The 18,034-nt window shown below is 39.3% G+C and overlaps 1 protein-coding gene across 14 annotated transcripts in view; it reads left to right on the forward strand.

The window, feature by feature from the left end:
* The first annotated feature begins 4,808 nt into the window (after positions 1–4,808).
* lrch1 (leucine-rich repeats and calponin homology (CH) domain containing 1) overlaps positions 4,809–18,034 on the forward strand; it is an 88,927-nt gene continuing 75,701 nt past the window's right edge. For 3 of the 14 annotated variants that reach the window (XR_012596965.1, XM_074657781.1, XM_074657780.1), the window contains exon 1: positions 4,813–5,290. Coding sequence is in view for 11 of the 14 variants with exons in the window: in XM_074657781.1 (XP_074513882.1) it covers positions 5,068–5,290 (223 nt within the window). In the remaining 3 variants the exon portion in view is untranslated. Of the gene's footprint in view, positions 5,291–18,034 lie in introns of all 14 variants that reach the window. The other 11 variants (XR_012596966.1, XM_074657787.1, XM_074657786.1 and 8 more) reach the window with 7 other exon arrangements.

An 18,034-nucleotide genomic window follows, 5' to 3' on the forward strand; every position in this document is an offset into this window, starting at 1 on the left:
ATGGTTATCAACACTTCCTGTATTTAACAGAGGTTTGTACTCTCTGTGGCTGAGCAGTCAGCCACAGAGAGGCCAAAAAGCTCTTGTTTACTGCAGAGATCTGTGTTCTCACTTTAAGTGTATATGCCTCATTGTGCGTCAACCCATGCTTTTACTTTCTAAATCTGATACATAACTCTTTAATGATTTCTTGGAGAAAAGTGTGATTTTTGCTGAAGAACATAAAAACACAGTAAAGAAAAATAGAATCAGATAAAAGTGGAGAAAAATGGTGCTGTATAAATGTACTCAGTAGAAAATGCCACAGCCGCAGTGACGTGTTCAAAGGTTATAATGGTGCATCCTTCCTCAATTTAACTGTAGCATAGATAGAATAAGGCAAGGCTTGTTTCAGCAGAAATATTAAAGCGTCTCAGATGAGCGGACTGACAACTGTCACGTCAGCTGGCAGCTGGTAGAGAAGAAAGAGGAAGTTTCCTCCGAGTCGAAGTATCAGTGGGTTTGATTTACCGTCATGTTACATTAGAAAACTTGCTAAATGAGAAAGTCATCTCTCTTTATAACACCTTTAATGTTCGTTTTGTTTGTTTTTACACTCTGGAAGATGTCAGGAGGACTCAGGGCCCAAAGACACCTCGGATTGTTCCTGTATGTACTTTTAATGTAAGAGGAAAGTGTCTGTCTGGAAATGCATTTTAAATAAATAAAAGTGACATTTTTTAGAAAATATGGACACTTTTAGAAAGTGAGAACAATTTAGAAAATGAGGACATTTAAGTGAGGACATTTTTTTAGAAAGTTTTTTTGGCATTTTAAGAAAGTGAGGATATTTTTTTGAAAGTTTGGATATTTTGGGAAAATCTGGTCATTTTTAGAAAGTTATGACATTTTTAGGAAGTTAGGATATTTGGAAAGTGATGACAATTTTAGAAAGTTAGGACATTTTTGGAAAATTAGGACATTTTTAGAAAGTGAGAATATTTTAAGAAAGTTATGACATATTTAGGAAGTTATGACATTTTTGGAAAATCTGGTCATTTTAAGAAAGTGAGGATATTTTTAAAATTTGGACAATTTTAAAAAAATTGGATTTTTAAAAAAAAATTTGGACAATTTAAAAAAAAATGGATTTCTTTTTTAAAATGTGGACAATTTCTTTTAAAAATTTGGACAATTTTTTTTAAAAATTTGGACAATTTTTTTTAAAAATTTGGACAATTTTTTTTTTTTAAATTTGGACAATTTTAGAAAGTGAGGACATTTTTTGAAAATCTGGTCATTTTTGGAAAGTGAGGACATATTAAGGAAGTTATGATATTTTTAAAAGTGAGGACCTTTTGAGAAAATTAAAGTTTTTGGGAAAATTTTGTCCAGTCTTCACATTTTCACAGGTCTGTTTACGGGTTAAGACATGGTTTGGGGTTATGTTAAGAATAAAAGTTAACATTAGAGTAAAGACCTTTAGTCTGTGAATTACAGTATATTGCACATTATGTCAATAAAGGTCCTCACAAGCAGGCTATACAAGTACAATCATGTGTTGGAGCACATACTGTAATCAGTGATCCGCACTGTGCATCTGCTGATGCAAGCTTGTTATGTAATCAGTTGACTCAGCACTCCTCAATGGAGCTCTCTCACTATATCACACACACACGTACACGTGTACACACACACACACACACACACACACACACACACACACACACACACACACACACACACACCCTCAGATGGCAGTAAATAAGGGCTTTTACCTTCAACACAAAGCAGATTCTCTCTCTGCTTACAGAGCTGAATCCAGGCCTGCGTTTACTTCAAAGTATCAACCTTTATTAAGTCATTTGTTTTGGTTGGTTTGTATTTTTCTCGTAGATGATCGCCTTCCTTTAGTGCCACCACAAGGTTCACATTTGTAGTTTTTAGTCTTTTTAAATGTTTCAACAACTATTGGATGGATTGCATGGAAGTTGGTTCAGACATCCATGTTCACCACAGGATGAATCGTAATAACTTTATTGGGCTCCATCAGCAGTGATGACGATACAGCATAGAGGGTGGAGATGGAACATTTAGTGGACTGATGCAAGAACAACAACCTGTTAATTAAAGTGGCCATAATCAATATTTTTATATTAACAATGGATCACATTACTACTTGATTATAGCAACTTTAAGCAGGATTACAACTGATAAAAAGTATTTTAAAGGTCCTGCACTCCCACACAAGTGTTTTTGTGATTATTAATTACATGACGTCACAGGAGAGTGACAGAAATATCAATCAAACGCTGTCTGCAAGTACCCACACAGAACTGAGAAGAGCTCAGATCAGTCACAATAAGTAAAATGTGTGCAACATTTTGCTGCTGCAGCATGATGACTCTGGGGAAATGTTCAGTCTACTTTACTTTTTGTCATGAAAATAAACATAAAAAAAGGAAGTCACTCCAGATCCTTTCATTATCAAGGAGGTTTTGTTTTCGGTTTGGTTTGTCAGCAGGATTACAGAAAAACTGCTGGCCTCATTTTCATGAAACTTGGAGAACGGGCCAACGAAGAACCCATTACATTTTGTAGTGTATCTGATTAAAGGGCGGATACACAAATTATTTTTCAATTTAGTAACACACTAAATTACACTAGTACACACTGCAGAAGAGTTAGTTTAGCTCTGAGAATATCTAGTGAATGTACAGTGGACGTTTGTGCATAAATAAATGCTGCAGCTCCTCCAGACCAACAGAGGGAGACACTGGCATCCGGTCGGAGACGATAACGTTTCTTTTCCTGCTTCAGCCCCAGAGGCTGCGGCAGGAAAAGCCAACACTAGGATCAGCAGTGATTCATGGAGAGACCTTCGTCTGGTCAGCTAACATTACTGCCAAGCAGCTGAAATATAGAGTGATATTGTGGTTTTAGCTGACGTATGTCGCCTCACTGTTTTGAGTGATGCTCGTTCATGTCTATGTAGAGCGAGCAAGCGCGAGCCCGACGCTGACTTTCGTTGACTTAACGGCCACAGGTGTCGCTGTTAACAAGCATTTCTGAAAGTTACAAATGTTCCTTTAAGTTTCATTTTTGTTTTTGTTTTATGTTAATATTTTAGTAGGCAAAATTAGGCCATGGACGTCCACCTAATAAGATTTTGTTCATTTCTGTTATGAGTCAGCAGTTTTTGTGGGTTTTATGGGCCTCTAACAGGACCAGGATCTGGGGTACAGTTATCAGTCACCTTCAGTAGCACTCAGATATGAATCAACACTGCTAAAAGCTTCTGTGAATCTTTTCTACTAAAGTGCAGCATGCATTGACTCCGTGCAGCAGATGTCGCTGTTTAGTTGTTTTTCTACTGCTGTTTTTACTTCCCCTGCTGTTTCCCAGCTGCACAGTCCAGTGCGCAGCCGCAGTCACTGAGCTGCATCAAGTACAAAGAAATGCAGAGTGAAAACGGAAACGTAGAGGGCCGGCCTTCACAATAAAATATATACAATTAAATTAAAATCAGCCATCTTTTAAGTCAACCGGTTTAAAGGGTAAAAAAAATTAAATTTCATACGTTTCTTTTTATTTGTTAAACTTATTTTTATTTTTTTGGGGCGGTATTTCTGAGACTTTTGCAGGAGAGACACAAACTGTGGCAACGGCAGCATTTTCGGATACATTTAATTTTTTCACGTTTGATTTACAGCAATTATTATTATTATTATTATTATTATTATTATTATTATTATTATTATTATTATTATAAAGACAGTTTTCTATCATCATGGAGTATTTTTGTTTATTATTATTATAGCTACTGACCTGTGTGTGTGTATGTATATATATATATATATATATATATATATAGCCTACACATCTTTATGAAAATTAATAAATAAGCTAAATATAAAAACAGACAGAGTCAAAACAGCGAGCACGTTAAAACCCATCAAGTCTCTTTTCAAAATTGTGGACAGGAAACATTTTCATTTCAATTATTGCAATATCATAAGTAAGAACAAAATTTTAAACATTGACAGTTACCCAAACTTTCACGATGTCTGTCTTGTTTTTAAAGTTTTAAATGGGCTCGCCGCCCCCCCCCCCCAACATTAAATGATTTGACCATTACTTAAAAAACTCAAACATTGGCTAAAAACAAACCAGTCATGTAAGATAAGATAAGATAAGATAAGATATTTCTTTATTAGTCCCACGGTGGGGAAATTTGCAATGTACAGCAGCAAAGGGGATATTGCAAAAAACAAGAAGCATCAGTAAAAACAAAAAGCAAGATAAGATACAACAGAGTAAAACAAGCAAAACAAAAGTGAAACAAAATATGAGGACAAAGGAAGACGGTCTGCAGGACCGATAATAATGCCCACAGTGCACTTTCATAGACTAAGCTACTATTCACTTTTTTAATAGTTGTGTATCACAGCTGTTACCCTGCACTATATTCACTTTTAAGAGTTTTCTTCATCTCCTTGTATTTTTATATCTGGTATATTTTTTTGTACTTTGCTCTACTAACTTTTTTACTGCCTTTTTGCCAACATGTTTTGCACTATGGAACTGTGATGCTGGAAACTTGAATTTCTCTCGGGATTAATAAAGTTACTATCTCCATCTATCTATCTATATTTACATTGATACGTATTGCTGATATGTTGATCAATCTGCACTGTCCTAATCCAATTAATAAATAAAAAATAACCAAACGTTTTTGAATGGTGTATACTATAAATGTTTCTAAATTATTCATCACATAAAGATTTAACAATGTAATGCCCTACATTATGATGGAAGATCATTTTATTTTGAAAAACTGCGCCCGGATGTCGCACCGCTGCTGCGTCTCTGCCGCTTGACGCACCGCGCAGCCAGACAGGGAGGCGTTATTACGCGGCGGTGACAATCGAGGAGGAACCTGAACGCGGCTCGGCTCGGATCGGCTCGCCTGAAGAAGAAGTCCTGTTTGTTAGCTAGCTCTGCACGCAGTCTCTCTACATCTCTCTCTCTCTCACGGATATATAATCAACACACTGAACACACACACAGCCGGAGAACCGTCGCATTATGGCGACGTTGGGACCGGAGTCGGCTCGTCCTCTCTCTCTCTCCCAGCTCGGTTCTTCTTCCTCCCCGTCGATCCAGGCGCACAACCTGCCTCCCAACCGCGGCTTGGAGCGGGCTCTGGAGGAGGCGGCGGCCAGCGGAGCTCTCAACCTCAGCTCCAGGAAACTCAAGGAGTACCCACGAACAGCCGCCAACCACGACCTGTCGGACACGGTGGACGCAGGTAGGCACCACCATCATCATCCTCATCATCATCCTCCTGCTGCTGCTGCTAGGCGGTACCATTACCTAGTAACGCGGTACCGATACCTAGTAACGCGGTACAGCAGCGTGCTCATCACTGGTTCTACTACATGCATCATGGTGCTGCATGTATCCGTTAGGGGAGTCGAACCTGCAACCCTGCTGGTGGTAGCATTTGTTATTTTGTTTATTTGTTTTGCACAATTTAAGGCTATACAACATAACAAAAAAAATAAAAGAATAATATACAGTGCAGGAAGAGGCAAAAAAACCACTGGGCTTATCTGAAGCCTTCACCTAGAGACAAGATTAATATAAAGAAATAATATGACTACATAACAGTGATAACAAACAATTAGAACAATATATATATAATGTATATAATATATATTTATTTATTTATTTTTCACAATTTAAGACTTTACAACATAACCAAAAATAAATGAATAAGTTAATTTTTTTACATTAATTTACAGACATTATTATTATTATTATTATTATTATTATTATTAATGTTATTATTATTCATAGACAGTTTCCTATCATCGTGGAGTATTATTTACTTATTTATTTGATAAATTATATATATATATATATATATCATTTAATTTAATTTACAATACAGTGCAGGTAGAGGCAAAAAAAAAACACTGGGCTTTTCTGAAGCCTCCACCTAGAGACAAGATTAATATAAAGAAATAATATGACTACATAACAGTGATAACAAACAATTAGAACAAGATATATATAATATATATTTATTTATTTATTTTGCACAATTTAAGACTATACAACATAACAAAAAATAAATGAATAAGTTAATTTTTTTTTACATTAATTTACAGACATTATTATTATTATTATTATTATTAATGTTATTATTATTATTGTTATTATTATTCATAGACAATTTCCTAACATCGTGGAGTATTATTTACTTATTTATTTTATAAATTATATATATATATATATATATATATATATATAATTTAATTTAATTTACAATACAGTGCAGGAAGAGGCAAAAAAAACCACTGGGCTTTTCTGAAGCCTCCACCTAGAGACAAGATTAATATAAAGAAATAATATGACTACATAATAGTGATAACAAACAATTAGAACAAGATATATATATAATATATATCTATTTATTTATTTTGCACAATTTAAGACTATACAACATAACAAAAAAATAAATGAATAATATAAAGTGCAGGAAGAGGCAAAAAAACAAACAAACACTGGGCTTATCTGAAGCCTCCACCCAGAGAATGGACCTGATAATTTGTTTTAAAATAGGTCTTGAACTGCTCAGGAATATTCCCATCTTATAAATAAAAACAAAGATTTGAGAAATATTGATATCATAAATAGTAAGAATGTGGAGTTTCTTAAGCATGGTCGCTACCTACCTACTGGGGTCATTTGTGTTGTGAATTACATCTATATATCTATCCCCAAGTTTTGCACCACCTGGACCGGATGCACAGCTGGATGCACAGCTGGATGCACAGCTGGATGCGGACTGGTTGGGTACCTGTCTCACCTGTGACTGCAGCAGACAGTCACTCTCTGAACAGCTCCTCTGGTTTCCAGTTTGCAGTAGATGTCTGCAGGATCAGATCAGTTATGGTGGGCCTTCAGTGGAATTCCCCACCACTTCCTATTTAATCCATTTAGAGTTGTAAACAGGCATGGAGAGCACAGACACACTCACCCAGTGCTGCTGTATTTACCAGAGTATGGTGTTATTAAGGCTGACCTTCATGTTTATAATCATCATAGTTACTACTGAAAGGCAGTGGTGGAAGTAACTGAGTATATCATTTACTCAAATAGTGTACTAGGGGTGTAACGATACATTTTTACGATACAATATGGTTCCGATACGATTCAAGGACGATATTTGCACAGGTGCAGTTTGCGTTGGTTCACTGAACCGACCTAGAAATGCATCTATATATTTTTTATAATAACGCAGAACTAATAATTTATTGTAATGATGAATAATATCGACCTTGTTGTATCTTCATATTGACAGAAATAAGGAACCAACAAGATAAGAAGATAGATTTGTGGTATTTTTTATTTACTTATAGCCAAACTAGAATGGCACTTGGAGAGCGCAGACCTCCGCCAAGGTGCGTGACTTTAAAAACAGGTCACAGTTCACAGCTGGCCGTACCGTGAGGTGGTCGGCTTGTTATTAACACGGTGTGTTTCCGTGTAACGTATCGGCGGATGCCGGTCTCATTCAGCAGCCTTGTTATGTCTGTATAACGTTACTCTACGTTGTCTCTCATCCCGTTATCTAGCACTTTTTTCTTACTAAGCGCGGACGGACACATTAGCTCACGCACACACGTATCTCGCTGCTCTCAGAAGGAAGGAGGCGGGGTCACGTGTCATCAACCCGTCATCAGTTACAACGCGCATGTGTTATTCCCTGTGGTCTTAATGCTCAGGCTGATCGGAATTCCCTAAACAAATCCTGAAACCGGATCATGATCCGGATCACCACCAAAATCTAATGGATTGTTCATTTTGCCACACCCCTCCAAAACATTTCATTCAAATCCATCGCAAACTTTTGGAGTAATCCTGCTAACAGACAGATAGACAAACAGATAAACCAACGCCGGTGAAAACAACACCTCCTTCCTATGCCTTCGGCCTCGGCGGAGGTAATAACATCGGACACTCTCTGTCCACACACCGTTAAATATGCACTTCTGTTACGCCATGTAAACAAACCTGGTACCTACTATCAAGATCAGACAAGAGACGTAGCCATTTGGATACCCAAAGTGTGCCAAATGGGTTTTCTACCATTTTAAAGTGAATCTGGCTATAAGATACTCCTGATATCCACTACAGGAGGCGATGTGCACACAATGGAGCCTTTGGCCATGACATTTACCCTGTGCATCATCACATTCTACCGTTGTGCACAGTATACAATCAATAAAAAACAACTAAATTGTATAATTTTGACTCCAAATGGAGTAGTTTTATTTTGATAAGGAAATATGATCAAGTAAAACTTAGATAATAATAAATAAGACCAATAATAATGTAAATAAGATAACAAAAAAGAATCCAAAGTCAAGTATGTACATTGAATATAAAAATGTTCAAAAAGGTTCTGGTTGAATGTGAGAGTTCTGCTGCCATCTGAATACAATGATGAATGGAAGTTTGTGCTCCTCAAGGCTTCAAAAAATGACCTCACTGTGAACTGTTTTCATAAGGACTATTTCTCCTGTCAAAAATGGGCTTTATGAAAATTTGAAATGAATGAATGCAAGTTGTGTGGATTATCCAGAGTAACAGGGACACTGTTAAGATAAGATAAGATAAAACTCGATTTATCCCGAGGGAAATTGTTGTGCTGCAGTTGCAGTAAAAGTAGGAAAGACTTGTTGATTAATCCGTTGATTATTTTCCAGATTAATCGATTAGTTGTTTGGTCTATAAAATGTCAGAAAATGAAAATATAAACATTAAATATTACCAATAAGGTGCAAAAACCAAATGTACACAATCTCAGAAATATAAACGGGTTAACGGCAACTATAAAGTGTCAAAGAAATAAACAATAAATTCAAAATATATATATATGTCAAAAAAGTAAACCGGTTGTGGTAAGGATTGCTGTGAGCACTGCAGACTGAATTCATTCACCTCCGCTGTGTAGAGCTGGAGGCAAAACCTCAGCATATAAAACTGAACTGAAGAGTGTTACTGAAGTGTGTTCTCTTCACAGCAGCATGAATATCAAGGTCAGCCCTGTTGCAGTTTGACTGGAAAGTCTCGGTGACGTTATGTTGCTGTACTTCACTCTGCAACTTTGTTTATGTGCACTAAAAAAGAAAATGTGGCTTACATAACCGCAGTGGGTCACGTCTACAGAAACACACACAGCAGCAGCATCGAGTAAAGGGAGGCTGTGTGGTTCGGTTTAACTGCTTCACAGCACTCTGGATCAGGGTTTTACTCGAGTCTGGATTCAACCTGCTGATGTCCAGAAAATACTCACCTCAGGGTTTCTGTTTCATCCAGCGCCATGCTTCAGAGCTGCCTTGCTCAACGGCGTGCATTACACAGCAGTTATCTGTAATATGAGAGTATTGTCAGATGTGGTTTACTGCTGTGTGGTTTATTGTACTTTTATTTTTGTATCTGTTGGTGTTTGGATGGAAGATTTGTTTGTTTGTGGTTGTGGTGCTAAATGTGTTATTTATTTATTGCACAAGTTCAAATCAGGCCTTTGTCTCTGATTTTTAGTGAGAGCTCCTCTGTAAAGTAGGGCTGTGTATTGACAAGAATCTGGCAATACGATACGTATCATGATACAGGGGTTACGATTCAATATATTGCGATATATACCAGCAAAAGAGTAAGACATTGCTAATAATTCTATTTTTAGACATATGATTGAACATTGGAAGTGTCGTCAGGACATGTCAGAGAGGAGAACAGGTTTCTAAATTGACCGTCATGTTTTGGTCTGTCAGTAAATATGAGCTATTAGACAGGTGTCTAACTCTAATTATTAGATCACTGAACATCTTGTGCAGCTGACGGCAAATATCTAACTGCTGTTTCCTCTCATAAAGCCTTCCTTCTTCTGCACGATTGCAGGTGCGAAATATATTTATTGGTTCCTTTCTTCCGCGTCTCTATCTCCAGAGAGTCACAGGGTGCATCTAAACCAGCTCAGCATCATGTCTGAATGAGCAGCAGGAGCTCGTCTGCAGCTGTTCATATTTCCAATCGTCAGCGTAGTAGCTCTCTGAGTTAAAAACATGCAGCGATGCAGGATTGTGCAGCCCTGAGGGCGATTCGGTTTTATACATCTGACATACAGACTTGCATGTTCAGGTGTTTCTGTTTGATGATTCAGCGATAAATACAGATACATCTGGACGAAAACAACTGAGGAAATACCAACATGCTGTGAAGAGTGAACATGTCATTAATCAGATCATTAGCAGGCTGGTCTGATGGTAGTAAACGGCGTGTGTTGGTTCTTCACTGTTGAAGATGGAGTTGTGTCTGATCACACGAGAGCTGTGATCAACCCCCATGAAATGAAATTAGATGAGAAAGAACAGTGAGTCAGTGTGGCACGTGGTGGACACACACACAAACACACACACATGCATGCATGCACACGCACGTTGAAAATGCAAGCACACAGACGCATGCACGGACACACACTGTGGTTCAGCCTAGTTTCATATCAGCAGCAACACAAGCCTCAACTTGTAGTGAAACACAAACTGGAGCTGGTTTCCTTAAACTGCTTCCCACCAACACCTTCCTGTAACTGTGCTGGGAAAGAACTGATGTGTACGACTTGTAGTCTGACCACGTCGCTGTGACTCAGCGACTGCTGTTTCACGCTGTAGATGCTTTTGGGCAAAAAGTTGATTTACACAGAATTAATCAGCAAATTTGATTTATTGTAGAATCAAACCCATTTACATTCACAATTTAGCCCAACTTTGGAGCGGTATTTAGCCTCCTTCCCGACATATTTAGCATGACATGGTACAAATGGATTCCTTCAGGTTTTTCTAGTTTCATATGATATCTGTAACTTCACTCTAGCCCTAAAACTGAACCTGCTAGAGTTCTCTCAGGGTTAAGGATGGAGGTATCACCTGAGTCCAGGAACAGGAAGGTGATTACCAAACCAACCGGTCAGTCTGCTCTCTCTCGGCTCGTATGGTCGTATCAACTGCCACCACCAGACCGTGACGGTGTGTGTGTGTGTGTGTGCGTGTGCGTGTGATGGTGGTGTTGTCCTGTATTTGCCAACCTGCTGAGGTTTTAAAGCTAAACAGGTGGTACAGTTCTGAGGAATAACTTTAGTTTGACCTGCTGTAAGGTGGACAGCGAGACTTTTTATTTCTTTATACATTATTGATTAATCTATAGATGTGTTTTTTTCATTTTATTTATTAAATAGATAATGACTAATGATGAATGTTCTCAGGGGAAACACTGAGTGTTTGGAGTTTTAGGGGATTTTTAAAGATGGTGGACATCTGAGTCCAGAAACCAAAAGTAAAGGAGGGTGATTTCCAAACCGAACTGTTTTCTTAAGACTACTTAATTAGAGTTTATGTATGTTGTAGGCTACAACAAATATTGATTAATCTGACATATATTTTCCTGATTAATCGATTATCACAATTTCCTTCATGCCCAAGTTGACGTATTCAAATGTCTTCTTGTTTTATCTTGTTTTGTTTTGCGAATGCTCAGAAAAATCACAGCTTAATATTCATGTTCTGTGTGAAAGTATTCATGACAAAAACAACAGTTTGAGAAAAATGCATTGATGTGCATGAAAGAAAACCGCCTCCAGTGTGTAAAGGCCTTTATATTGTACGTTAGTATGAGTCATATTGACTGAAACAACATCCCCTCTATGTGTGTGTGAACCATGCAGAGAGAGAGATTACATAAGATTACATGTTTGTGATTCACATTATACCCATCTGCAGGATTTGTTTTATTCTGACTGACCTCCTTCTCTGCTCACATCAGTCTCACAAATCCAGATAAAAATAGATTTGCTGTAAAACTTCACACCAGAATCTGCCTCTAAAACAAGTGTTTCATTTTCATCCTCCCACTCATTCTGTCGACTTTCTGTCGCTCACTGTTCTCTTTGTTTTGTCTTATATTTTTATACGTGAAATGTCTGATAATCCTCCACAGTGTGTTTACCCGGTGGATGGGACGGTTACTTCCCTTCAGTTAACTCGTGATGCAGTTTCAGTTTATGTACGTGGCTTATATCGAAGAAATAAGCTATTAGTCGATCGATGTAACAACAATGTAAATAATATATGTGAGCTAGGATATGTGAAGACTTGCTGCTTCTCTCTGTTTTGTATCACTGTGAACAGAATATTTCCGGCTTTGGACTGTTGGTCTGACAAAACAAGACTTTTGAATCAATCAATCAATCAAACTTTATTTACTGTATATAGCACCTTTCAAACAAGTCAAATGCAATTGACAAAAATGTATGATGTTGAAAATGGATTTAGAGTCTAATGCAAACCAAAAAGCAATAAAAAATATGTGTTTAAAATAATAAAAGATAAATAAAATACAAGGAAATAAAAATAACATTAAAAATAAATAAATAATAATTATGCTATTATAATTATACTACAAAAAATAACCAGATTGTATTAAAATAATGACATTTTAATAAAATAAAATAGAATAAAAGAGATAATAATGATCAGCAATAAAATAAGACATCACCTTGGACTTTTCACTCTTTTCTGACGTTATAAACTAAACGATAGGGATGTCACGGTGAGGAAACTTTCCCACCGGTTAATAAACTCGGCGTTAACCGATTACATTTTACAAGAAAAGATGACGGTCAAATATATGCCGAGCGCTTACTTTGATCTTTAACGCTGGATGGCTGTGTGTCCGGTCCGGCCTCTCCGGTCCAGCTTTTGCTGCGAGGCTGCAGGTTTCCACCCGGCGCCGCTGCACCGCGCACATCGCCTGTGACGGCCTTTTCCGGTGTCTTTTATTTTTCCGAAGGGAAAAACTAATCTTAACTTTTGTTGTGTTTGAACTTTAAAAAGATGCAGTGAGATGTGAATAGAGCATGCTTTTTTAATGTGTGTGGATGGATGCATGATGTGTGCCCTAAGGCACGATACACCGCCCAGTGAGTTTATCACCCTCTCTTCCTCTACCTCACTGCTCTTCCTTCCATTTCATCTCACACACACACACACACACACACACACACACAGGAAGCTGTGGATTCCCAGGAATGCGGTGTGGTGTTGGGTTAGAGGAGGGTCTATCCGCTCTGTGTTCCCGCCACACCTGAACGTAATGACAGCTGGGACAGAAGGACACACACCCGGACACACACACATTCTCTTATTTATACTTGTGAGGACACTGAAATACTGTAAGCCACATTAACTACAGCTGACGCTTTACTTTGGACGTGTCAAAAGACAGTTTTTTTTATTTACGAATTCTGACAATTTATCTAAAAAAAGACAAATACTACATAAAGGGATGTTCCAATACCAGAAATGTAGTAGCCGATACCAATACCAGTAAAATTCCATGATTCTTGTGTTCTTCAATACCACGGTAAAAAAACAAAACAATAAATCCCATGTACTTCAACATACACTCCTTTATTCTCGCCAAAAGCAAAGTTTTACAAGATTACATCTGAACACATCATGATAGCGTAATAATTTACCTTCGCCTCATTTTTACTGAATAGAACTTGATCATTATTTAACTCAATGCAACCTCCGAACGTTAGCCTTTATTGAGCCAAGAAGGACTGTGATACCGACCGGCTGCTAACAGCTAACGTCACTCTCCTCCTGACGATTTCAAACCGGCTTTGTTGTTCACAACATAGCATTATCAGGGACATTTTCTATTGTCCCCATAATGACGGGACGCCATTAGTCTCGAGCCCAGATCCTCGGAAACCTGCGGTACTGTAGAAAAATGAGTGAAAAACATGACTGAGTATGGAACAAGTATTGGTTGTAGTTTGATATTTAATTAAAAATAGGCTGGTAAAATTATTTTTGTTTACGAAACCAAAATAGCCCTGTTATTTACCTAAACTAACCCCGACCTCAAACCTCATAAATACATGCTTAAACATGAACCCTTACCTTAATCTTCACCTTAATGGAAGAGGAGTTCACAGAGGGCTGTAGGGGCCGAGGGCCGAAGCCTCATGCATAGTGAATGAAGCAGTTAATGGAGTAGTTAATGGTTTCTCTCAGAGGAGCGAGCAGCCACAGAGACACCAGACAAATCAGAGAAGAGCACCGCTGGACTGAGATAGAAAATAATAGACTACAATCAAACAGGACCAGATAAAGGTCGACTCCTGTCAGCTTGGATTAGTGCAGAGTGCAGTGTTATAATGTAATATATAATGAAAAACATAGATCAGTATAGAGGTAGTCAGGGCATTTCTTCAGGTTGGCTGTTAAAATAGTTTCTATATTACTCTTTGTTGCTTTTTTTCCACCATTGAAATACTATAGAAATGTCTTATTGCTTTAATGACTGCACTGTTTGACGTTTCTGTTGTGTTGTGGTAGCAGTAGTGATATCATATAGCTAATGTTGGATTGATTGGATTCATGAGATGATACTATTAGAGCTGAGTCCATTAATTGAGTAGTTGATTGGCAACTAATGGATTCATTGTTTAGGTCATTTTAGGATTAAGAGTCTACAGCCAAGCTAGTGGCTCTTTGCGGCTGTACTAATGCACAGTGGGGCTTCGAGCTAAATGCTAACATTAGCATGCTAACATGCTCGCAGTGACAATGTCTTGCTAACGGGGATTAGTTTTGCAGGTATTTTGCAGTGAGCAACCCACAGGTCTGAAAAGTGAAGCCAACGCTGAAGTGCCTCAAACCTGCATTCTTTCTAACAGCCAGCAGGGGGCGACTCCTCTGGTTGCAGAAAGAAGTCTGATTGTATAGAAGTCTATGAGAAAATGATCCTACTTCTCTCTTGATTTATTACCTCAGTAAACATTGTAAACATGAGTTTATGGTCTCATCGCTAGTTTCAAGTCTTCTTCAATACAGCCTGATGTTCATTTAGTAAATGATGGTCCCATTTAGAGTCAAATAGACCATAAAGCAGGGGATGCTTTAGGGCGGGGCTACCTTGTGATTGACAGGTCGCTACCACGGCGTTGCCCGTGTTTTCGTCTTAGAACTTAAACCCTTTCAGTGTGTTTCAGTTCACTTAGCTCCACCCTCGTGTAACTTCTGGTTGCAAAAAAACAAGATGGCGACGGCCAAAATGCCAAACTCAGGACTTCAGAATGGCAGTCCACAAACCAACGGGTGACGTCACGGTGACTACGTCCACCTCTTATATACAGTCTATGTTATTATGTCTTAAGAACTGGATAAAGCAGAAGCTAACCTGAAGATGGGTGGGGTTGTGATTCTCGATAATGACACTGTGAGGTGGTGCCTCTCACCAGCACAGGAACAGGAAGTGACCGCTCCCCACCTCATTGTTTTCAGGAGGCAACAGCTTGGATATTTTCCTGTCAGAGTCCAAGGAGAAACCCACTACCCCCGCAAAACTAATAAGTACAGCTTTACAGATGAACAACAGTTGGCATCATGTACTTCATGCCTACTATGGCCTGGAAATGGCTGCATTTATACAGCCTTGCTCAGGTGGTCTTATGTTGAGGTGAGGGTGGATCGTTACCCCCCGAAGCCTGAGATATAAAGTTGAAAGCTCCAGAGAAAGCTAGTAAGTTGACCTTAACAATTATTGCGGAACCATCCTAAAAAAACTGTTTCTGTGATGAGAGTGACGCTGCGTCCCTTCAGAAAGGATCTTTGTTCATCAGAGGAGGTCATAACTACTGCGGGACACCCGATCACAGAGTAAGATCCCTGAGCCCAACAGGAAGTGGTCTTTTCTTTTGATACCTGACACCGGTGAGTCAGACTCTGACCGCGGGGCCGTGACATCGCTTTACACCCTGAAACCATGAAAATGATGTCACACATTGCATCATATGTTTGTGAACTTTTCTTTCTCTCCTCTTCCTAAAAATAGTCATTCACTCCAGACTGAGTTCACGGTGTGCAGTCTTGTTGGTGTGCGTCAGTACAGCGGTGTTTGTGCCCAAATTAGGTCTTTTGAGGCTTTTTGTTTTCTATCAGTGTTTCTCATCTGCTGCTGCTGCACGCTGCACAGATCAGATCAACTCTCTGAAGCTGCTCTGTGGAGCAGAAAATACAAACACACAGTCACAGACCAAAGAAAAGACTTCTCTGGTGATGTAAACATGCATCTGAACTCGTTAGACACTATAGTGTTGGGTCGATTAGATATTGCCATGCAATGTAGTACAGATATTCATGTGACTTTTAGCGCCATCATTGTGTCAAAATTCATCCCATCCTTTGGTTTATGACCAAAATACCTGGAAAAATGATGGCGTCGTCTGGTCCTGCAGCTTCAGTGTTTCTAAATCTGAGAGGTACCGTCGGAGTCTGTCCTGACAGACGCCCAATCCCTTTGAATAAATAAACAGGAACAGTCTCTCATCCTCCAAATGTAGGCCAAATTCACCCCCAACACACACACACACACACACACACACACACACACACACACACACACACACACAACTCTCTATCTCCCACCTAAATCCCTCTGGCATCATACTGGCATCCAAACATCTCACACACACACACGCACACTTATCCACATCCACCATGACGAGCACACACACTTTCCATACCACTCTCCTTCAGGCTTATCCTAATACACCATGAAGCACATGCCAGCATACATAAATAAGTTGTCACATATGCTCATAAACACACACACACACACACGAGGCAAAAATAAATCCACATCCGCATAAATGAGAGCTGTGGCATTAAGTGAAATGTGTTGAAATGTAATCTCAGTATTCGGTGTCTGGCAGCCTCTCCTGCTCAGGTGGGACTGAATCACACTGGTGATGTTTTGGTGATGGTGGGTTGTGTGTGTGTGTGTGTATGTGTGTGTGTGTATATACGTGTGTGGCGTTGTCATTTAATATACATATTCATGAGATATTTGAAGTCTGGTGTTGCTGTCATGAAGAGTTTGTTGGATGTTCATTATCAGTGTAATCAGACATTCACGGTTGTCAGCACGACAAACCACCTGCTACAGCTACGTTCACCAACAACCTCACACTCACCACCAACACACACACACAGTCTGTCGGGAACTCGCTGAAGTTACGCAGACTACGTGTGTGGCGGCGGCGAGCAAGAAGCCTCCGGAAATGCGAGAGCTGCTAATGTAGCACAAATACACACACTGTTTGTTGGACACTCGCTAAAGTTATGCCGGGCAGACAAAGTATCGTTACGCCGGGCAGACACACAGCTGACAACCTGCTAAACTAAACTAAATGTGCGGTGGACACTTTTACTGGGAAAGTGGCTGCATGTCCGTGACACTACATGCAGCATCGTAGCTGCTAAGTTAACGCTCCCCGACGGGTGAACTGGGGACTGCTATAAAAACCATGCTGTTATGAACATGGAAGTTTTGGCTTGACTTTAGCCAATCATATTCCAGGGAGAGCCGGCGCCCACCCGCTCCATCACGCCCCTCCCTGGACTCTCCCTGCAGAATTAATATTTTGAATTTTAAAGACGTCATTAGCCTGAATTGCTCTAACACAGTGCCAGAAATCATGTTTGAAAGTCAGTGGGGCGGGTGGTGGATGGTGTTTTGTGTGTGAGCATGCCATCCCCTGCAGCCCTGCCAGCCGCCACACACACACACACACACACACACACACACACGCCAGACACACACACGCCACACACACGCACACAGACAGTTAGTGATATGCTGACAGCAGAGAAAGATGTGGGTCAGTGGTGGGGGTCTTGTTGTTGTAGTTTATGATGGTGGGTGTGTGTGTGTGTGTGTGTGGCAGCAGCAGGGTGGTGTGTGTGTGTGGATTGACAGTGTGCCTGGTGGGTTGCCAGTTTGGGGAAACTCCCCCTCTCTAATCCTGTTAATGTCTCTGCCAGCCAGCTCTTTTTTCCCTCTTTTATCCTCCCGTGTTTCTTTTTTCTGTCTTTCTATTTTTAAACTGTTTTCCCTCCGTCTCTCTCGTGCC

This window comes from Sebastes fasciatus, chromosome 14 (genome assembly GCF_043250625.1).
Source record: "Sebastes fasciatus isolate fSebFas1 chromosome 14, fSebFas1.pri, whole genome shotgun sequence".
NCBI lineage: Eukaryota > Metazoa > Chordata > Actinopteri > Perciformes > Sebastidae > Sebastes > Sebastes fasciatus.